This window comes from Panthera leo, chromosome B2, assembly GCF_018350215.1.
Source record: "Panthera leo isolate Ple1 chromosome B2, P.leo_Ple1_pat1.1, whole genome shotgun sequence".
NCBI classification, from domain to species: Eukaryota; Metazoa; Chordata; class Mammalia; order Carnivora; family Felidae; genus Panthera; species Panthera leo.
In genome coordinates this window covers 63,621,369-63,644,367 of record NC_056683.1, presented here as the reverse complement: position 1 = coordinate 63,644,367, position 22,999 = coordinate 63,621,369, and the positions used below count along the sequence as shown (strand labels likewise).

Below are 22,999 nucleotides of genomic sequence, written 5' to 3'. Positions count from 1 at the left end.
AGAAAAAAGCAAAAAGTGCTACTGGATGGAAGTATTAGTCTGGGGGGATTATCCTAACCAACTGCTAAGCAGTCTGTCCGTTTCTATCATGTAAAAACTAAGCAGCAATCCACACACACACACACACACACACACACACAAAATAAATAAAAAAAATAAAAAAAATGGAGACTAGCATAACTGCGTAATTCCCAGTCCTAGAATAACTACACAGGTAGGGACCGTGAAGAACACCACCCCCACATGCTCTAGAAACTGATTTAAATTCTCTTCTAACATAGGGGTACACATTCAAGTCAAGATGTTTCTGAGACTGCAGTCTGCTTCGAGTCTAGAGCATTCAGGGATTTTCAGTCTGGCCCTTAGTGAAAAGGAACCTTAATTAAGACATTAGGTAATTTCCAAGACTAGTAGGTAAGTGATAACCAAGTATCTGACCCCCTTCTGGTATTAGAGAGTAAAACACTGAATAAATCATATTTGTACAGGCTTCAAACTAGAATACCTAAATATGAAGCAGTTCTTGTAGGTACAATCAAGAATATAAGGCAGAGATCAGCAAACTACAGCCCACTGCCTATTTTAAAATATTTCTGAACACAGTCATGCTCAATTGCTTATATATGTGCTTATAGCTACTTACATATTATAAAGTGGTTGTGGAGACCATGTAGCTTACAAAGCCAAAATATTTGGCCCTTTTCATAAAAATTTCGCTAACCCTTGCTATAAAGCAGATAGAGAGCATTTTATGTTTGACCTTGGGACGGAGAGTAGATCAGGAAAGGTGAGCTAAAGAAAATAGGTTTAGTTTGAGTCAGTAAGTTGAAAAGAAGAACATGGACTCACCAAAGTGTCATTCAAAAGGAAGATCAAATTGCTAAAAAATGATCTTAATGATTACCCTATTATGAGATTAAAAGTGATCCTGAATACAAACAATAAACTTTAGGATTCATGGACCCTCTGTTGGTGTGTAACTAAACTATGTGAGGGTTTTCTGTGTATTTTCTGCAAGCGCTTCAAGTTAATGCCTGTTCCAGTCTCATTCACATGAGCATATACTGTCATGTCTCCATGACCATAAATCATACTTCAAGACACCTGCTTCTACTCCCCACCATGTTTCAGTTAACAAGGGAAAACCAGAGTCCCATGAGGGGAGAGTGGCATGCTTACCTTGGGCAGCAGAAAAATAGTCTGCTGCCCAAAGTAGATACCAATAATCAATCCTGATTTAGAATCACTGTTTTGAGCTAGAAGAGACCTTTGATTCTCTGTGGTCTCCTAGAGTTTCACAAACTCATCAAAAGTCATGCATAACAAAACTTTTAAAAAAAAAGTCAGAAAGTATTTTTAAAAAGAACTTAAGAAGTTGATAAACCAGCAAGACTGAAGAGGTGTTTGTATTCTGAGTAGGACACCCGTCATTTTCTGCTACAAAAAAATCCATCAGCAAAATATCCCTCTTTCTGACCTTATCTTCTATCGCTGCCACCTTTCGAACTCTTCCAGTATATGATCTAAAACTGTCAGTCACCAGCAAAATCCCCTACATATATATCCTTAACTTCTTCTTCAAACATTCCCTTCACTTTCCTGGCCTAAATGAACCTTGGCTCTCCCCTAAAGACACCATTTACTGAAGCTCTCCACTATCGAAAACAGAGCTGTCTCAGGAAACTCACAGACCATGAGTGAGAGAAATAAATGTTAACTGATAGAAACCAAGGAGATTTTGGAGTTGTTTGCTGTGTGGCAAGGGCGGCTATCACAGAAAGTGATACCAGAAGAGAGGTGCTGCCATCACCAAAGCCCAAAATCTGTGGTACTGGCTTTGAGATTGGGTGGCAGAGGACAGGGAAACACTTATAGGATCTTGAAAAATGGAGACACGATATGTGACAGTGCAAGACTTGGTAAGCAGTCCCCAGCAGTCACCAGGAAGATGGGAAACACATCAAATGAAGTTCTAGCAGAGATGCCCTAGTTGACGCACAGACCTGGAGAGGAAGAAAAATCGTACTGATGTACACTGCTGAGCTCTTGAGGTTATTTACTATACAATAATACTGCAGCCATAGTTGAGTATTTAAGGCCAGTCACCCCATTTGTCCACTAGATCCCACTGGCTATTCAAGACATTGCTGTAGCAATTTTTCTTGTCCTGAATCAGCAGATTTTCCTGTCCTACAGGTTCATTCCCAAAGGTAAACATCCTATAATTTCAGCAAATCATATTGGCTCCATCTTCAAAATATATCCAGAACCTGATTACTACTTTTTGGAGAAGTGAATCAAGTACTGCACCAAAAATGGCAGTTGAGGCTAAAACAAGCTCTGGTCTCTAGCTTAGAGACCCCTCCTCAGGATTCTTTTTCCTTTGTTCGCTGTGAGCATGAAAACCCCCACAGATATGGAAACTGACAACTATAAATTACCCTTCCCTGCTTGCATTCGGCGCTCAGATCTTTGGAGAAACAGTCTCCTTTGAGCCCGCCGGTGTTAAATAAATCTCCGATCCACCAAGATCTCTGAGTGCCGTTTGGTTTTTCTGCCAGCATACCAGCCTGGTTCCGTAACAAATTTGGTTCCCTGACCAGGAAACCCAACCGTGCTGGCCCATAGCTGCCACCGGTTTGGGAGAATGGCAAGGCAGTGAGGGAATGAGAGATGGCAAGGAAGAGTACATGCCCTGCCTGAATCTCAGCAGTCTTCTTCTCGGTTGCCTCCGGCCGGCCCGCTCCACCATTCCCACCGGACTCGAGGAGACTTGGCAGGTGAGGACCTGGACCCTGCGTTGGAACCAGTAAGGCTGGGGCCCAATCTAGTGAGGCCCACTCACAAGAGTGGAAGGGGGACCTGATCACTCCCCGAGGCTTCATAAGTCTCCCAGGTAGGAATTCTATGGGAGGGAATATAATAACTTCTGGTGTGTATGTGAATGTGCAACTCGGTCTAGCTTGCCTGCAGAGTTCGATTCTGTGGCTCCACGGGCAGGTGCTCTTGGGGACCCCAGGGTCCCATAGAGTCTGTGTGGGCCCGTCTGCTATTCCATCATGGATGGTACTTGGTCTATGGCAATATCAGAGTGGTTTCTGATCATGGGTTGCAGGGCTGGGACCTATGGGGCTGAGCGTCACCTGGGTTCCTTCAGGACATGGCCAGGCAGGCATCTGGCTGGTCTCCTCATTGGAGGGGGTGCCCTGTCCCTCTGTCTTTGTGACTCTGACTCACGGGAGCATTATGGGGTCAGGATGGAGCAAGGAGAGCCAGGCAAAGGTTTTAGGAGCTTTATCCGGAGACTCACCCAGGGAGCCAAAGAAGCAACCCACCGCTCCGCTAATGTTCCCCTCTTCATGACTCATCAGGCTCCCTTCCCCCTTCCCTGAGCTTGAAACTCCTCCCCTGGTTGGATCTCCACCACTGCCAGGTTGCTGCCACCACAGCCGCGCATTTCTCCTCCCTTTCCAGGCCAGAGAACCCTCCCCCACAAGGACTGAAGGCCAGATTGCGCCCTCGGCCAGGCGCAGGCACTCTCCAGATGCCAGTCCACATCCGCTGTTATCAAGAGGCTCTCAGGGGGATCAGAGTAGGGGGGCGGTGAGAAGGCCATAAATATACCCAGAAGCAAAGGGGTAGGCCCAGAGCCTCCTTAGCAAGGGTTCAATGAACCTACTGCAAGGGGAAAGGACATCAAAAAGAATAAGTGTCCCAACCAGGGAAAGTCCCAAAAACCCAGCCGAAATCAGGAGGAACCTCGAGAAGGGGACCTTATTGGTTTGGCCGAGATAGAATCAGACTAAAAGGGACACTGACTCTCCCTCCCTGTTCCTCTGCCTAACAGATGTGAGGGATTCTCCTTCACTTCCCAGGTTAACAGCCCTAATTGGAGCCAACGGTGGTTAGTGTACCTCAGGACAGGGACTTTAAGGAATGTTCCCAAGCAGTTGCTGCTTCTACCTCCCGCCCCCTGCCCACCATCCCCTCATGCTTCTGCACCAACGTGGGTGTGGTCCTATACCATCCTCAGTGTCTCAGGCACCACTGGTTCCTCCTCCCACCCTCCAAGTCAAAGGAGCAAAGTGCACTACCCCTTGGACCACCATTTCAGATATCTCCACTGGTGCCCCAAATGAAAATTGACAATGGGGAAAAACTGATTGGCTTTTAGGCGGACGCAGGTGAAACATATTCAATGCTTAAACTTCTAAGTTTATTGCACCTGTCTTTAAACTTACCAGCAAAAGTCAAACAATCTCATGTTATCTATGTTGCAATTTGTTAATGATAATTAATTTTGTCTGTCTCAAAGTTTTCATGGGTAATTGTTAAGATAACTTTGAAGGTCCTTGGAACCTGAAACTTTCCAAATAGGATGGGATGCTAAAGCTTTGAATATTGCATATAGATATGTGTTTTTTAACATCTTATTGCTGAGAAATCAAGGCTATTCGGACCTACTGGAAAACATGCTTTGTACTTAATTGGTTCACAAATTTACCATCTAAAAAAATTCTGATGTAAATACCTCTCAATTGGTTACTAAGTCCTCAATTGGAGACTAAGGTTTCCTAAGAGTTAAAATTCTACTAAATGTACTTAAGACTGATGAAAATAAAGAAAGCAACTCTGTATGTAGGGAAATAGGAGGTATATAAGAAAGATATAAAGAATGGAAATACAGTTTTGTTGAGAGTAAAAGAAAGTAATTTTGTCTTAAATGAGACTGGTTATTTGAAAAGAATTGGCTTTGGGACAAAATATGAAAGCAAAAGAAAGTTGTAGAAGGTTGAGATAAATGGAATTTTAAAAATACACTGATGTAAGGTTGAAATTCTGCTTTTCTCCCTGCTCAAATGACAATGTTTTGTTGGACTGTTGATCTGCTCTTGATAAGATGATGCAAACAAAGGTTTGTCTTCCAGGAAAACCAAAGTTTTAGGTTTCATCTTTATCAGGTCTTTGATTACTTAGTTAAAGCTTCTCAATGTTAAAGGAGCTAGGTTTTTGTAACAACTATATAATGCTATACATTCACCTTTAGGATCATTTATTGCCATCTTGGTTGAATAAATACAGTTTTAAGATTTTTAATGATCTGTAATCCTTTTTAGGATGTACTTATAACTTCCTAAGCTTTTAACAAGCTTCGAGGATTTAAATGGTAAATGAAGTCTTTTTGACCAATTAGACCCTTTTATTTGGGATGCTAAGTTCCTCGGAAAAGCACTGTCGTACAATAGTAAACCTTAGGTTGTATTGCACAGGTAAATGCTGTAACTGTCCAAATATATATGCAATTCCTAAAGTTTTAATGTTTTGGTATAAGGTAATCACTTAATATTCTGATTACCTGAAGTGTTATGTGTCACAGAAATAACCAAATTTCTTTGTCAATTGCATCATAGTGAACTGTCATCAGATCTTTAACAATGTCTATTTCTGAGATTTTGTCATTTAAAATTGTTCTTATTCTCTCACAAAAGGTGTTTCTTCTTCAAGGAGATTTGTAAAAAGGACTTTGGGGACAAATACGGGTATTCAACATCGCTAAGATTAATCCTAAAATGGGTAAGAATTTCCAGAACTCAAAAGCTGCATTCAAATTGAACAAGAAATAGGAACATGGGATTAAATGAACTGAGGAAGATTATAGTTTTGTGATTCTTGTTGAAAATATTGCTGGTTCTCTAATGTTTGCTCTTCCAGATTAAGAAAACTCTCTCTTGAGATATCTATGATATACAGAAATGTCATAAAGTATTCATTTGTAAATGCTTCAGTTTACAAATTTTCTCTGTATATAACTCCTCTGAAATTCAAAACTCAGTGAGTATTCTTTCTTTCGTGGCAATTACAATTGTTTGCATAAATTCAATAAGAATCTGTTCGTCTTGTAACAGGTCACCATTGGAAATACTGGTTATTTTACCAAGGCTTTGACTGGAATGTCATATTTGAGAGTGGCATTCATAGACTCAGATATGACCAGACAGCTTTAAGGAACTAAGGTTGGCTTTATGAAACATGGAGCCATAAAGCCCCTTGGCAAGGTTGGCCTGATACCTTGCTTACAGAGTTCCCAGCAGCCTCACCAGGTGAGTAAAGAAGGTTACTTCCTGGCAGGTGCAGGAACCTCAGGATATCTTGGGGACCTCATGAAGAGGAATTTGCCCAATTCTATAGGTATTGTAGGCCTGTCTGATGGCAAGTATTTGGCTTGGCTTCTGGCCTGGAGAGGCTACTAAAAGTTCAACCCAAGATTCCTTATGAAAGGTTCCAGCAAAGCAAACTTTAAAAGATCCTCATGATCAATCGCTATTCTTGCTGAGCTTATGTAAATAATTAGACCAGATTTGTTAAGACTGGATTTGTTCTACAAATGCATTGGTCTCCATTTGGCTATCTCTGGAGAGGGGGGATTTTTAGAGCAAAAAACTCTGTTTCAACAATGCACCATTATGGATGTTAAATTCTAGTTATGATTGCCTTTAAATGTTTGTTGTTTGCCTAAACTAGACAACTTGAGGTAAACTTCAGGAAATTGTCACAGTATTTCATGTATAGGCAATCTTCTGTGCTTGTTATTCTATGGGGATAATAATAAGACCCCATGGACGTATAATTATTTAAACAACTGGAAAACAGGATAGACCTCTAAATATGCAAACCCTATCTTCCCTAAACCTGATCTGACAGCTACCAGAAACCCGCCCCTTTTGAAGACTTGGAGGTGGACTTTACAGACACACAACCAAATAGAGGATTCAGTTTCAGGTATCACCCCATGGGTCCATTGCTCCAGAGCTGAGAAGGCCAACTCAGAGGAACCCTCAACCTGGCAAAGTGATCCAGATCCAGTCAACCCACTTTACTGACCCTCAAAAAGACACTGATCCCTGAGATCTCCAGCCCTGCTCTAGCCACACCCCGGAAGCTGGGTGGCCTGTGCACGGCAGAAGCCTGAGGAATCAACATGTGGACTGAGCCCAGGGGTTTGGATGCAACTCTGCCAGCCCTTGCCCCTCACTGGTGTCATAGCCCTGATCTTGCTTCTTACTGTTGGGCTGATAGAGACCGTACCAACAAGCTGGACATGGGACAAAAGATGAATGCTGGATCTCACACACCTCCTCTGGATGGGAGGATTATTAAGTATTGCCTGTATATTATGATAACCTCTCTCAACCTCACATCTGCCACTTACCCACTTTTGCCCCCAGGATTGTTGTATGACAATAAGGGGGTCAAGGGCATTTAGCACCTTCACCTCCCTCCACAAAGATTGCTACAAAGGAAAAACACCCACTCTCTGTCAGTTACCAAGTGCCCCACGGACTAAGTACTGGACTGTAGAGATAACCCAAAATGTCAGGAACCCATATCACAAGGGCCTCCAGAGAGGGAAGCCAGCTTGCTACACTTACCTTCCTCAATGGGGGATCTCAAACGGGGGAGGGGGTGCAAGACAGGGCCCTTCAAAAAGTTATAAAGGATACCCAGGATAGGGTAATACAAGCCATAAGGGTGACCACTCCCCTGGCAGCCTACCAGGGTTTGAACCTGTCAGCCCTCAATCAAATGCTTACCAATTCCCCACTCCAGCATTGGGCCAACACTACTCTCCAAGTCCTCCAGAAAATAGATAATCACACCCAAACCTGCTGGATGTGCTTGCCCCTCAGCCGGAGGGCTTACTTAGCCACTCCTATCCCTTTGACCAGGGAAGCTCCTGAAAATCTCAAAACCAACACCTCTGTCTTAACTGGACCCCTGGCCACTGAGATACGTCTCACAAATGCCAACAATCTAATCTGTACAGTCCTTGAAGGTATGAATGGTACCTCTCTATGCGAAAGAAATATAACCTTAACGAGGAATACAACCCTATGTTCAACCCCTGGGGTATTCTATCTGTGTTCTAACTCGGCCTACCGATGCTTAGAAGCCAACTGGACTCAGATATGTTATTCCATCTTCCTAACCCCATAGATATCCGTATACACTGAAGATCAGCTCCTAATAGCCTTTAGCCCCAAGTCCTGGGCTAAACGGGCAGTTCTGCTACCCATTCTGATAGGAACAGGAATTGTGACAGGAATAGGAACCGGAATGGGGGCATAGGTTCATCCACAGGACTATTCCACAGACTATCTCAAGAGCTAAATGAAGACATGGAACAGGTGGCAGATTCTCTGGTAACCTTACAAAACCAAATAAACTCTCTGGCGGCAGTGACCCTTCAAACTAGGCAAGCCCTCGACCTCCTCACTTCAGAAAAAGAAGGGAATAGTTACAACTAAGGTTAAGGAACTGAAGGAAAGAATTCAACGTACACAACAGGAAAGTATCAATCAATAGAAAGGATGGGATCTCACAGATTGGGCATCCTGGCTTCCTACCCTAGTGGGGCCCCTCCTCTACATAATTTTACTTGTAAAAGTTTTTTTTTTTTTTTTTTTTTTTTTAAAAGGCATCAAAGTGGGGAATGTTGGAGAAGTGAATAAATACTGCACCAAAAATGGCGGCTGAAGCTAAAACAAGCTCTGGTCTCTAGCTTAGAGACCCCTCCTCAGGATTCTTTTTCCTTTGTTTGCTGTGTGCGTGAAAACCCCCACAGATATGGAAGCTGACTACTAAAAATTACCCTCCCCACTTGCATTCGGCGCTCAGATCTTTGGAGAAACGGTCTCCTCTGAGCCCGCCGGTGTTAAATAAATCTCCGATCCACCAAGATCTCCAAGTCCCGCTTGGTTTTTCCGCCAGCGTACCAGCCTGGTTCCATAACATTTTAACTTCTGATGCCACCACCTACTCTAAGCCAGTGTCATCTCTCACGTGTATTATTCTAACAGTTTCTTACTGGTTTCCCTGCTTCCAGCCTTGCCCTGCTACAATGTATTCTTTTTTTTTTTTTTTTTAATTTATTCTTAACATGGTAGTTACAATAATTCTTAAAATCTTAGGTCAATGTATGTACATTTTTGCTGAAATGTCTCCAATATATTTCCAGGAAACTCAGAGTAAAAGCCACAGTCTTGTTACAACCTACCCCACACATTCCTCTCCCCTGTCACTATTCCACTCTGGCTATACAGTCACCCTTGCTGGTCCCTGCACATGACAAGTAAGCCACTACTGCAGAGCCTCTGCACATGCTCTTCTCTCCTGCTGGAATGTTCCTGCCCCACACATCCAGACATCCACAACTCCTTCAGGTCTTTGCTCCAGTAAGACTCAGTGAGCACCCTCCATGCCCTGGCCACCCTATTTAGAATTACAACTGCTCATTGTTGCTTTATCTATACAACTTACCATAGAAGACCCATAATATACTTTACTTAACTGTTATTCCCTGTTTCCCCAAACAGAATGAATGCTCCAAAAGGTCTAGTACTTTTATCAGTTTTCTTTCATAGCTATCTCCCTAGTGCCTACAATGGTGCCTGGAAACACAGGAGACACTTAATAAATATTTGGTCAATCAATGAATGAATCTGTAGGATAAGGGCCGGGTCTAGCTTATATTTTACATTTCTAAGTTATAAACCAGACAGACTGGAAAGGAAATTCTACAATGAAGACAAAGATGCATACAGTTTTAGTCAGATATTTTCTTACCTTGGTATTCTTTTTTTCTTTTCTCTCATTTACAGAAAAGAAAATAAAATACATAAATTATACAGACTAGAATTCAACATAATTATTCCAGAGCCCCTGGACTGAAGCCCTATTTTCAAAATTACAGTTATACACACTACTTACTTTCACCATCACAGAAAATTTTTACCTATTGGGATATATTTATTTGCACACTATACCAGTTTCCTAAGAAATGAATAAAACATTCAATTGTAATTTTTAAAAGAGAAAACAATTTACTAAGAACAAAGCTCAAGTTTTAGAAAAGTAGTGAATGAAGTTCAACTAAGTATCCTTCTTTTTTTGTTGTTAATCTTTCTCCATACTAAAAAAAAAAATCTTTTACATTAATTACTGCTGAAGGCTCAGATATTACTAAAAATAACCATTTATTTAAAGCTATTTTTGTAGGAAGAGAAGAAAGATATCAAAAGAGCTGACAGTATTTGTAGATAAGTACAATGTGAGCATTCTTTGAAGGGAAGCCTGTTTGCTTACCAGGCAGACAACATGTATCTGTCAGTCATAAGAATAAATACGACATTCAATTAAAATGAGCACTTCTTATTGTCATCAAATATATGAAATGAATGTACCCACTAGATCTAGGTATAAAAAACATCACTTCAGTTAACCAAAATTAAATTTTATTTTAAACCCGCATATATTATAATAAGGCTACCCCATAATTATTATGCTAAGGGAATCCCCCAACAAAACTAAATAAAGAGAAGTGGGGGTGAGAGGGAGAGAGGAGAAAAAGAATCCTTACTCTTTATTTTAAATGTTGAGATGTCAGTGTACTAAGCCTTTGAAGATTTCTTTGATATCTCTTCCTTCCCCAAGGAACTCATTACTTGTATTTCAGTGGAGACAGTGCTGACAGATACTAGCTCTCTTATTAAAGACTTCCCTTTTTGTGGGAACTGAATACACTGATCATACCATTTTCAAATTCAGTTAACAGGTATATTTTGGCACACTAATGATAAAGCTATTATATTCATTTCAAGTAAAGATCTCAATTATTTTGTAACTCTTAAGGTGGCTTGTATCTTTTACTACTTACCAAGTCCTAAAAGATCAACAGTGGGCTCTGCAGTTTTTTTAGGGCTGGTACTTTTTTTAGGCTCCAACTGCTGATCTTCTTTCTTCTGCAGCTTTAAAACAAATAATCAGATTTATGAATTTTTCTTAAATAAGTTGAACAAGGCTTTTAAGCCCCAATTAATTATGCATATTTTTGATATTGTGTAATGAAGTATATGAAGCACAGAGTAATGAAGCCCAGAGAATTTCTTATTGCATAAAAAAAGTAAGCATGATCACTGAGCCTGAAATGACAAACCTTACATATTAGGATCCCAAATAGTAAATATACACTTTCAATCTTAATGTAATTATTCTTAATCGTTCAAATCCTTTGTATGAAATTACACTTTAAAAACAATTTTTTTAATGTTCATTTTTGAGAGAGAGAGACACACACAAAGCGCGAGCAGGGCAGAGAGAGGGAGAGCGAGAGAGAGAGAGAGAGCAAGAGAGAGAGAGAGAGAGAGAAAGAGAGAGAGGCACGGAGACACAGAATTCAAAGCAGGCTCCAGGCTCAGAGCTGTCAGCACAGAGTCCCACATGGGGTTTGAACTCACGGACTGCGAGATCATGACCTGAGCCAAAGTCAGATGCTTAAACTGAGCCACCCAGGCGCCCCAAAATTACACCTTTTTGAAAAAGAATTGTGTTTCATATCATTTGCTAGCTACTGTTAGTGCACTCTGTTAGCAGATTCTGGACAGGCCTCAGAATCTTCATGAGCACACTGTTACTCCCCTCCTTCACAGTGCCGACATGTGAGACACCTCTGTACCAAGAAAAGCCTGATGAAATACTACCTGATATATTTTCTCCTGACTCTAAACTATCAGCTACATTTTAAATGTAATGTTCTTCCAGTTCTCAGAAGCCGAAGTCAGTTACACTTTCTAAACTTTATCTTTCTCATTTACACAGAAATGTTGTGTAGGACAGACATATATCTACTACATTCTCAACTCAAAAGCCTCTTTTTCCACTTTTTTAAATGTAGATATAATTGGCATATAACATTATACTAGTTTCAGGTGCACAACATAAAATGATTCCATATTTGTATACATTATGAAATGATCACCATAGTAAATGTAGTTAACATCCAACACCATATACAGTTACAGAATTTTCTTTCTTAAGATGAAAACTTTTAAGACCTACTCTCTTGGCGACTTTCAAATAAATAATACGGTATTATTACTATAGTTACCATTCTGTACATTACACCCATAGGAATTATTTATTTTATAAGTGGAAGTTTGTACCTTTTAACCCTCTTCACCCATTTTGTCCACCTTCCACCCCCACCCCTGCCTCTGGCAACTACCCATCTGTTACATGATCTGTTCCAAGATCTGATCCAGGATCTTGTTTGTTTGTTTGTTTGTTTTAGATTCTACATATAAGTGAGATTACATGACAGGTGTTTTTCTCTGACTTATTTATTACACATAGCATAATGCCCTCAAGGTTCATCCAAATTATCACAAATGGCAAGATTTCATTCTATCTTTTGGCTGAATAATATTCCATTAAATATATAGCTTACCTCTCTTAAACCAAGAAAGTAAAACATTTATTCATTCACTCACATTTATTTCTCAAACTATCCCCATAAGATCATTTCTTCTGCAACTACCTAAAGAATTCATAACTTGTTCCATGAGTGCATTTTTGTTAGCTAGACAGATATATAATTTCTAAGAACATTTATCTACACTTAACTTGTTTTTAGTCACTACTGTCTCTTCAGAATTATTTATTATATTATATACTTAAGTAACCTACCATCCCAAGTATCAATGCTTTAATAAGCTTCTCAAACACAGAATTATCAGCCTGTAATAATACATAATTCTCAGAGGTTTAACATAATCCATTTCACATTCTTTTTTATTTTTCCCTTCCAATATTGGTAAGACTTACCTTGTATACAGCAAAGTAATTTGAAAGAAAGCATAGTTTATAGTAACCAAGGAGGCAACTCCTTCCAACTAAATACTTAAACTGCTAGAACTTCCTTCCTTCCCTTTTTTTCTTCCTGGACAACTTGCATTGAATGTATAAGCACTCAACACTTCAAGAAAACCTGAGGATTAAGTGGCCAGAAAGCACTCAAATTTCAAATACTCCCGAGTAGGTTCTAGCAGCTTCCTCATGTAGGTCTTCATTGATCTTCACTCATACCCCTCTGCCTGGAATACTCTAGATGTTGAGATATACATGTGTTATGCTTAGCAGGTACATAAAAATCTAATTCCTGATTTAACTTAAAATCAGAAAGCCTTAAAGTTGAAAATAAACTTAAATAATCTAGCCAAACTCATTCACTTTGCAGATTAATTGAGGTTCAGATATTACATGCCAAATAGGGAAAGAGTAGTAACTAAAGCTTATTTTTTGTCCCTCAATTTACAATTCTTTCTTTGATATATTTCCCTGAAACTTCTTCCCTGCAAAGAAGCATGGAATAAACCTGTGAGGGATTCCTTCCTATTTACTTTCTACATTCTAATAATGTGGCATTTTTTCAGGCCAAAATGACTTCTTTTTCGGTTAATGAGTTATTTTCCCACCAAATTAGAACTACCTTTTAAATTATTGCTGAGTATGGGGTGCCTGGGTAGTTCAGTAGGTTAAGCATCTGACTTCAGCTCAGGTCATGATCTCACAGTTTTGTGAGTTCAAGCCCCACATTTGGCTCTTGGCTGCAGGGCAGAGCCCACTTCAGATCCTCTGTCTCCCTCTCTCTCTGCCCCTCCCCTGCTTCTTACTCTCTCTCAAAAATAAACAAATGTTTTTTAAAAAGTTTTTAAAAAAATAACAAAAATTGCTGAGTATGCAATTACTCATTGTTTAGAAAGCAGGGAAAAGCCAAATCAAACAAAAAAGAGATCCTCTGGTAATCCTGACTCCCATCCTCAGAACTACTGAAAAAAGTTTGGAAAATATCTTTTCCTTCCAGATGTCACACATCTATATGTGTCCCAAGAATTTTCGTCTTTTGATTGCAATTGCATCATAATTTAAATGGGTGTTTATCAACCCATCTCCACAGAAAACTATATAATACTGAATATGTGTAGAGTTGTGCAGGGTAAAGAGAAACATAAAGATTAAGAATAAGGGGCATATCCTAAATACAGATTATAAAACTGCAGACGTGGCCCACTATTGGGTTTTGACACCAAATTTATGGATAACAACTAGAAGGGTTTTTTGGCATTTAAAAAGGTGAAACAGAAAACAAGAGTGCACTGTACACAGTAAAGTATTCATGAATTATTTTGTATATTTGTGCACACATGTGAACACACGCAGCCTGGACCATAATGTAACACGTATTTCTTACCAGAATCACGAGCTGAGAAACACTGCTCTAAATATCGTCTGCTCCTTTGCTCCTACAGCGGGTCAACCTATATGAGTAAGGAATGTCTACACCCTAAACCTTACCAACTACTCCAAACAGAAGTGGTTACTCCAGATGGATTTCAACAACTCTTACAGTTGGCATCTCATAGGTTGTCCCACAAGTTAAAAAGGCAAAAGGGTCGATCACTTTAAAAACTATCTTGTATAGGGCACCTGGGTGGCTCAGTCAGTTAACCGTCCAACTTCGACTCAGGTCATAATCTCATGGTTTGTGAGTTTGAGCCTTGCATTGGGCTCTGTGCTGACAGCTCAGAGCCTGGAGCCTGCTTTGGATTCTGTATCTCCCTCTCTCTCTGCCCCTCCCCTGCCCACGCTCTGTCTCTGTCTCTCAAAAACTAAATAAATGTTAAAAAAAAAAATTAGGGGTGCCGGGGTGGCTCAGTTGGTTGAGCATCCGACTTCCGCTCAGGTCATGATCTCGCGGTCCATGAGTTCGAGCCCCGTGTTGGGCTCTGTGCTGACAGCTTGGAGCCTGGAGCCTGCTTTCGATTCTGTGTCTCCCTCTCTCTCTGCCCCTACCCAAATCATGATCTGTCTCTCTCTCTGTCAAAAATAAACATTAAAAAAAAAATTTTTTTTAATTAAAAAAAACTATCTGGTATTTCTTCATCTTAAAATTATGCTGAAGCAGTATCATAAAACACTGATATGTGGCAGAAATAATTTGAGATCGCTCTTTTATATCTTCATAGTAATCCAACTACTGCCTTATATAGATTAGTGAGACCTACAAAGATTGAATGCAGATGATACTCTGTTCATAAATGTAAACTTAAGAAATTAACCTCATTTCTAAACTTAAAAAAAGGTGGGGGGTGCCTGGGTGGTTCAGTTGGTTAAGCATCCAACTCTTGGTTTTGGCTCAGGTCATGATCTCATGGTTCATGGGTTCAAGCCCCACATCAGGCTCCACACAGATGGCGAGGAGCCTGCTTGGGATTCTCTCTCTCCCTCTCTCTGCCCCTCCCTGCTTGTGCTCTCTCTTTCTCTCCCACTCTCAAATAAATAAACAACAGCAACAAAAAAGAAATTAACCTAATTTTTAAAATTTTGAAACCTATTAAGAGAAAATTCAAGGTTACACCAAAGTATCAATATCCATAGATAAGAAATCTTGCGCCCGGGGCGCCTGGGTGGCTCAGTCGGTTAAGCGGCTGACTTTGGCTCAGGTCATGGTCTCGTGGTCCGTGAGTTTGAGCCCTGCGTCGGGCTCTGTGCTGACAGCTCAGAGCCTGGAGCCTGTTTCAGATTCTGTGTCTCCCTCTCTCTGACCCTCCCCCGTTCATGTTCTGTCTCTCTCTGTCTCAAAAATAAATAAATGTTAAAAAAAAATAAAAAAGAAAAAAAGAAATCTTGAAATTATAGCCAGGATAATATTTAATTTTTTTTTAATGTTTGTTTATTTTTGAGAGAGAGACAGAGCACGGACAGGGGAGAAGCAGAGAGATAGGGAGCCACAGAATCAGAAGTAGGCTCCAGGCTCTGAGCTGTCAGCACAGAGCTTGACGTGGGGCTTGAATTCACAAACTGCAAGATCACAAGCTGAGCCGAAGTCAGATGCTTAACCAACTGAGCCACCCAGGCACCCATAGCCAGGATAATATTTAATCTTTCAGAGCTACATATCCATAAAAGATATTAATTTTATATTCAATGTCTCTGAGTGACTTTCTGAAAATAACTGAAAATTAATTCTCATTTATACTTATAATTATGTTTATAGATCTTTGTGTAAAATGATAGAAATAAAGTATTCATTTTCCTTGGATGAATTATAATATCTAAGAAATACAGACTTGAAGGACAAAAACATTTTTGCTTATATAGTGCTATTAAAAGGGTTTAAAAAAAACCTCTAAAAAATCCTCTAAATTATACAGTCCTCTAAAAGACTCAATCTTTTAAAAAACACAAACTAAAAATACCTAGGTCTTGCATTTTATTCCATGATAATGTATATTTAAGCCCAATAACATCACCAATAAATTGAGAGGCAAAGCCTATTTCAAGGAGGCCCTACTTATAGCCATGATTTAATATCATGTCCACTGCTACGGCTCCTTGACACACATTCTAAAAGCTGACAAGACACTCAGTTTTTGACTTTAGAGGAAGATTACAGAAGGCCTCAGACACTGAACTAGGAAGAGAGTGTCAAAATAATAAATGTCCTTTCTTCACCATAAAGCATAATCTAGCATTTCAAAAATGAAACATTTAAAATTATCAAGAACAAATCTCAAGAAGTAAGATAGGAAGTTAGGAATAGTTTTTTCCTTCTCCCTCATTACAACATCCACATTAACAAGGCAATGTGATGGCTTTTAGATAGCCAGGATTTATCAAGAAAGAAGCAAAAGCACCCTGTGTTTATCCTAAAAACACCAACTTCATTGCCACTCTGAAGTCTACTTAGGTTCTACAGCAAAACCTACTTTTCACTCTCTTTATATAAAATAATTTATATGTATATACATACATATGTATATCTATCTATCTCACCAGACTAATGTTAGAGAAGAACTATAAGTGGATTCCCAAAATGTATTCCATGTAAACATTTTGGTTAACAAACAGGTGTATAAATGATTATGCCTTCCTGACAATCTGTTCTAAAATGAAAAAAATCTTTAAGAATGTTATCTGATTTCTACCAGCTTTACAGTATAACACTATTTATACTAAACTTACATTTAACACTAAGTACTATTTATCAAGTATTTTCAGGTAACAAAGATAATAAATCTTAAACAAAAATATTAATACACAAATTATTAATTTGTCCTTTTGTTCTACAGCATACCAATTCTGTTGTACTTTGCAAAGAATAACAAGATGATATTATTTAAAATATTTGAAATGTAGCTATCATATAAAGCATGTAATTTCCTGAAGCCAAATTTTAGAAGATTTAAGAATAAAAATGCTATTGGGGCACCTGGGTAGCTCAGTTGGTTAAAGCATCCAACTTTTGATTTTGGCTCAGGTCATTATTTCTAGGCTCATGAGATCGAGTCCTGCCTCAGACTCTGCACTGATAGCACAAAGCCTGCTTGGGATTCTCTTTTTTTCTTTTTCAAAATAAATAAGCATTTAAAAAAAAAGAATAATAATGCTATTATCTTGTTAGGATTTGGGGGCAAGGATATAATAACGGGTGATAATAGTAAATCAAGACCTTGCCAACCCCCTTTTCCTTCATGTAACTGTCACTGCTTTGATTATTTCATGTTTACCTTAGACATATCAATCAGTATGTACAGAATCAATCCACTGTAAATTCTCCTGCTACTAAAAACATCACATATGGAATTTGCCTTTTAATAAGTGAGAAATGCAGTCAACTGTCAATGAATAAAATTAAGCAACTTATAATTTATTAAACAAAATTTTCTAACAAGCAAGAATACTGATCTACTTAGATAAAGAAATTTTATAAGTTCCTTAGACTCATATTAAGCAGATGTCTCATTCAAATGATCAAAACCTTTATTAGCAGAAGCTTCACCAGCCTATTTTTTTACAACTTATAACACTACTCCACAGGTTATAAATGCATAAAAAAAAAAAGACCTAATTTCCAACACTTAGTATGTTCAACTCTCTCATTTTAAAGTTAAGGATATTAAAGTGATATGATTTGTCCAAAGACTCCATAGTCACCAGAGTGGCAGGGGCTAAAATCCTGATAGGGCTCCTTCCCCCATACCATGATGCCTTTTCCTTAATAATTTCTATGTATCACAAATTAGATTCAGAATTACCCAATGCTTATTGTACATGGATACTATTTTTCCAATGACACAAAGAGAAGCTACAAAGAAAGGAACCACAATCTAATAGAAGGGACAAGGCAAGTACACAAATAACTTCAACACAAGGTAGAGTATAAAGAGCATATGAAAGGTGTAAGATGCATCTTATGCTCATGATGGTGGTCATGGGATGATTAGCACTTTAAAAAGGAAGTAGTATTTACTCTGAAGTCTGTAGGAAAGATGGGAAGGAGTCCAATAGGTAGGAATTAGTTTTAAAGGCACCATGCGAAGAAAACTGAGTATGGGAGAGCAAGAAAGACAGTGGACATACCAGACTAACTTATAGGTCTAAGTGTACAGAAACAATAAAAGATAAATTTGAAAAAATAAACTAGAGCTACAGTGTGGAAGAACCCGAACAACAGAACAACCAACTAGCTCTAGTAATTAGGCCACCAATTTTCAAAGACGGTAGCCAAAGCAATTACTCCTAGGGAAATGTGTTATGCATATGAACTGTACTGAGAAAGAAAATTTGATCACTACCATTGTAAGCATAGGGGTGTGTTGGCTATGCCACGATCAGAGCATTGTTTTAGGAGTGTTTGGTAGAAGTCAGATAATGAGCAGAAGAAACCCCCCGAGAAACGCCTTTATGGTCAAGAAAACCAGGTCATGTTCCCCACAGAATAGGATATAACAGCCTAGAAAAACTGTCCCTAAGAAAGTACATGCATAGTTCAGGAAAAACGTGTCCCCAACTTGACCTTTAGCTAGTGATAAATCCATTTACATACATGTGTTTTGTGGTTAAGACTCCCCCCTTATGGGCTTTTTAGATACATTATGAGAAGGGGCATGTGTAGTAAGAAAGTGGTTATATAATCTTAGCTGTCAATTAAGGAGCACTCAGCACCACCCCACTGTAAGTCACAGGTCCTCCCAGTCCAGAAAAACTTAATACATATCCAACCCCAAAACAACCAAGGGGCCGGTTCCAACTCACAGAACCTGCATGCTTTCCCTTAGAGAGTATACTGTGCTTTAATGAAACTGCTCTCTACTTTCACTTAGGGCACCAATCTCTAAGTCTTTACTGCCTAAGTGTCAAGAGCCAAGACAATGCTTTTGGTGCTGACAGGAGGATTAATCTACTCCCTCATTACAACTTGAAATCTGAGATAGATTTTCTAACGAGTTACTCAGTAACATACAATTCTCAGAATAGTACTCTCATCTGGGTGCCTGTTGAAATCTTTATAGTAGAATTTCACTTTTACTAAATTTCTAGTAAAAATCTATGAATGACAAGTTACTTGAAAGCTATTGGGTTGTACATCATCATATATTCTACTATAAAGTTGGCAAAAAATGCAAAGATTGAATCATCTTTGTTGTTTACCCAGTAGTCATTCAATTGTCTAAAATCAATACATTAATAAAAATCACTCAGTCTTAATTCCTAGGAGATATTGTAATAATTACTACATATGTGTTTATATGTGCATGCTATCACAACCAAATTATATACAATCTGTTTAAAATTCTTTTGTGCAGGAAATAATCTTGTACATAATCTGTTTATTTCCAGTATCTCATTTTGTTGTCCTTACTCAGAATCTTGTTAAAGTTTCCTTTTTTCTTATCATTCTTTATAATGTACTTATAAATTTTTTTCACATTAAACTTATCAATACTTAGTATATTCTGTTTCTGAATTTAATACTCTTTCTTAAGTTGTATTTTTGGGGTTCAATTTAGAACTGTAATGTACATTTTACTTCCCGAATCATATGGACATGTTCTGGTAAATGGCTCTCTATATAGTCTAGGGACATTACGATCCCAAACAATATCTGACTGAGCTGGAGAAATACCAAAGATTTATATAAATTTCAGAATAGGATGGGGACTTAAAAGACATTTGGTCAGTTCATTAAGTGATGTCTAAAACACCACTGTAACATTTATCTTACATGGCCAGTCTTTCTGTAAGAAAGTTTTCCAGTATCAGGGAATCACTGGATACAATACAGCATACTCCATATTCAGACAATGCTATATCAGAAAGTTTCCTCTTCAAGTGGCTTGTAACATCTACTTATTTATCTCTATTTTCCATGACACAGTCATGCAGAAAACAAGTGAGAAATGACTTTAAGTGCAGCCTGGACCCTCTCGGCAGCCACAGCAGACCACGAATTCACACCAAGCCCTCATACATCTAAAATTCCCTGATATTTTCCTCTGTGCTATTATATTTAGGGCAGTTGAGGTCTGGATGCACTTATTTCAGAATTATACTTTTGTCCAACTTGTTGGAATTTTTGCGTTTAAGATTATCTGAGAAATTGTTCTGTCAAGCAATGTCTTAACTAATCTTTGTCGCTTGGTTATTTGAAAATTTGAACAACATCACATTGATGTGCTCAGTTAATAAAAGTGCTGAAAAGAACAAAGTCCAGGACTGAGCCCTGAAGAATGCAGCTAACTCCCTTGACACTGACATCAATTCTATTAACTCGATTTCTCTGGTAAAGCTGTCCATCCAGCTCACAATCTACGTACAATCTGCTTGTCAGGCCTACCTGTCTATATCATTCCCAGAAAGATATCTAAGAATCTCAAACAATAAGCTATTCTTAGGGAACCCATGTAAGCACCCAGTAAGTGATGTTAACACTCTGAAAAAAGAAGGAAGGCATTAAAAAACAATCCCATTTGAGGGTGCCTGGGTGGCTCAGTCAGTTGAGTGTCCTCTTGATTTCGGTTCAGGTTATGGTCCCATAGTTTGTGGGTCCAAACCCCACACTGGGCTCTGGGCTGACAGGGCAGAGCCAGCTTGGGATTCTCTCTCTCCTCTCTCTGCCCCGCCCTCTTCCCTCCCTCTCTTTCTCAAAATAAATAAAATCCCATTGAATTTTGAATAGAATTCATGTCAAGCTCAATGATATAAGTAAGCATTCATAATCCACACACATTTTCCTTCTAAGAACCTGGACATTTGCCTATCTCTAATCTTCCAGTTCCTATCTTAGTTTGTACAGTTTCTCCAAAAATGAGCTATAGTGCTTTATACATTAGGTCTGCAAGATTTCCCATTATTTAAACACAAAGATTGAATGCCTACATTGGCAAAATGATAGTTACTTTGCAGGATTTTTGTGAGGATTAAGTAAAATAATATAGACAGAGTCCCTGTCATAGTGGGGGACACATAATATGTGCTTTATAAATGGCAGCTGATGGTGATTATGGTGGTAGCTTTTACAGTTATGTGCCAGGACCTGTAAAGCACTGGAGATACAAAGATGAGTAAGACTTGGTTCCTAATCTTCAGAGGCTTATATTCTAGACAAGCAAAAAGACTCAAACATAACTGGTTCAACAATGTGGTTCAATGTGGATTAGCACAATGATGGTGTTAAAAAGAAATAAAGGAAGTCTTCTAGAACGTCACAGGAATGTCATGCTTAGGCTCAGCTCAGCATGTATCTGAATAATGCATTATGAGATGGGTGATTATATGTTTCAGTTTGCTCAGGACAACTGCAGTTAATGCCTGTTATTCCAATTTAACTGTTAACAGTGCCTGGTTTCACTCTTAGAAGTATCTAGTTTGAAATACTCATCACAATTATACTTAGAGCCTTTGTCTGGAGACAGGAATTAGCTACAGTACTGCTGGACTCAGGTGTAAAGGGGTTCCTCTCCTTCTAGCAGTGGTAAATTCCTTGAGGACAGAATGAACTATCAAAGTTCTATAAGACTGTGGACTGCACGCAAATGTCCAGTCAGCCTCTCAGTAATGAATTAGCAGGGCTGGAAAAACAGTCGGTTAACCCAACAGAAGGAGCAGGCTGTATCTGTATCTATGTCTTTAACATTCATCTTACTATTGTTATTTTTGTCTTACACAATCTGGAGGTTTACAGAGAAGGAAAAAGGGTAGGTTTTTAAAACTACTACTTATTAGCAAACTATAACTGAAAGAAAAAATTGGGGTACAGTTGGAAAGAGGCCACCCCCTTGCCCATCACACAACACACGTTCATGAGGAACCTGGTGCTAAACCATTCACAGACAACCTGCTTCTAGTCCAGGGTTTTATATGTAGCTGAGCAGCTCCCTTGTAGCAACCCACTGAAAGTCAGCCCTCAAAATAAGAATTTGTTAAATAAATAAATAAATAAATAAATAAATAAATAAATAAAATAATAAAATAATCATAACAACAACAACAATGAATACAGAAAAATGAAAGAAGAACACTGGCCAAACATCTAAGTTTAAACCTAGCTTGGACACTTCCCAGCTGTGTGACTTTGAACAAGTCACATTATCTCTGAACAGGGTTGGCTTCATGGGTGTAACATGTGCAGTCCCACAGAGCCCCACAAAGGGTTTAATAGCTATTGCACCTTGAACTTCTTCATTTTATCTTTAACTTGATTTTGTAAATCCAATGAGACAATGAAACATAAGCATAAGCACAGCAGATATGTGCAATATGTGCCCTTGCTGCCCATTTGCATATAGTGGTCATGATGTTCCATGAGCACAGATTTCCTAACATAAGCATATTAGGTCTACAACAGGGTCAGCAGGGTATCGCCAGCCCTAAGAAGCCATGCTTTCTGTTTCAACAAGAACTTAGAAAGCAGAAGAAGGCAACATATTCTAAGAAATAAGAAAGACCGGGGGTGGGGGTGCCTGGGTGGCTCAGTTGGTTAAATATATGACCCTTGGTTTCAGCTCAGGTCATGTATCCCATGGTTTGTGCGTTTGAACCCCACATCAGGCTCCACACTGGCAGCACAGAGCCTGCTTGGGATTCTTTCTCTCTCCCTCTCTCTGCCTGTGCCCCCCCCACCCCCACTTTTTCTCTATCAAAACAAATAAACTTAAAAAAAAAAAAGAAAGAAATAATAAAGACCAAAATCTCCTAGTCTTTCTTACTTATGTCACTTCCCTGTACCAACCAACCATTTATAGTGAAAATGATGACAAAGAAGTAAAGAGAAGGGCAGAACATATTCTTCCTTCACTCTTTCCTCATTTATCAGTTAATT

General features: G+C 39.0%; 1 protein-coding gene across 5 annotated transcripts in view; it reads right to left on the bottom strand.

Annotated features, from left to right (window-relative positions):
• The window catches only part of SMAP1 (small ArfGAP 1), a 205,467-nt gene that overhangs the window by 21,559 nt on the left and 160,909 nt on the right, over positions 1-22,999 (bottom strand). For all 5 annotated transcript variants that reach the window (XM_042939152.1, XM_042939148.1, XM_042939149.1 and 2 more), the window contains one exon: positions 10,715-10,805. In XM_042939152.1, coding sequence (XP_042795086.1) covers positions 10,715-10,805 — 91 coding nt within the window. The remainder of the gene's footprint in view (positions 1-10,714; positions 10,806-22,999) is intronic.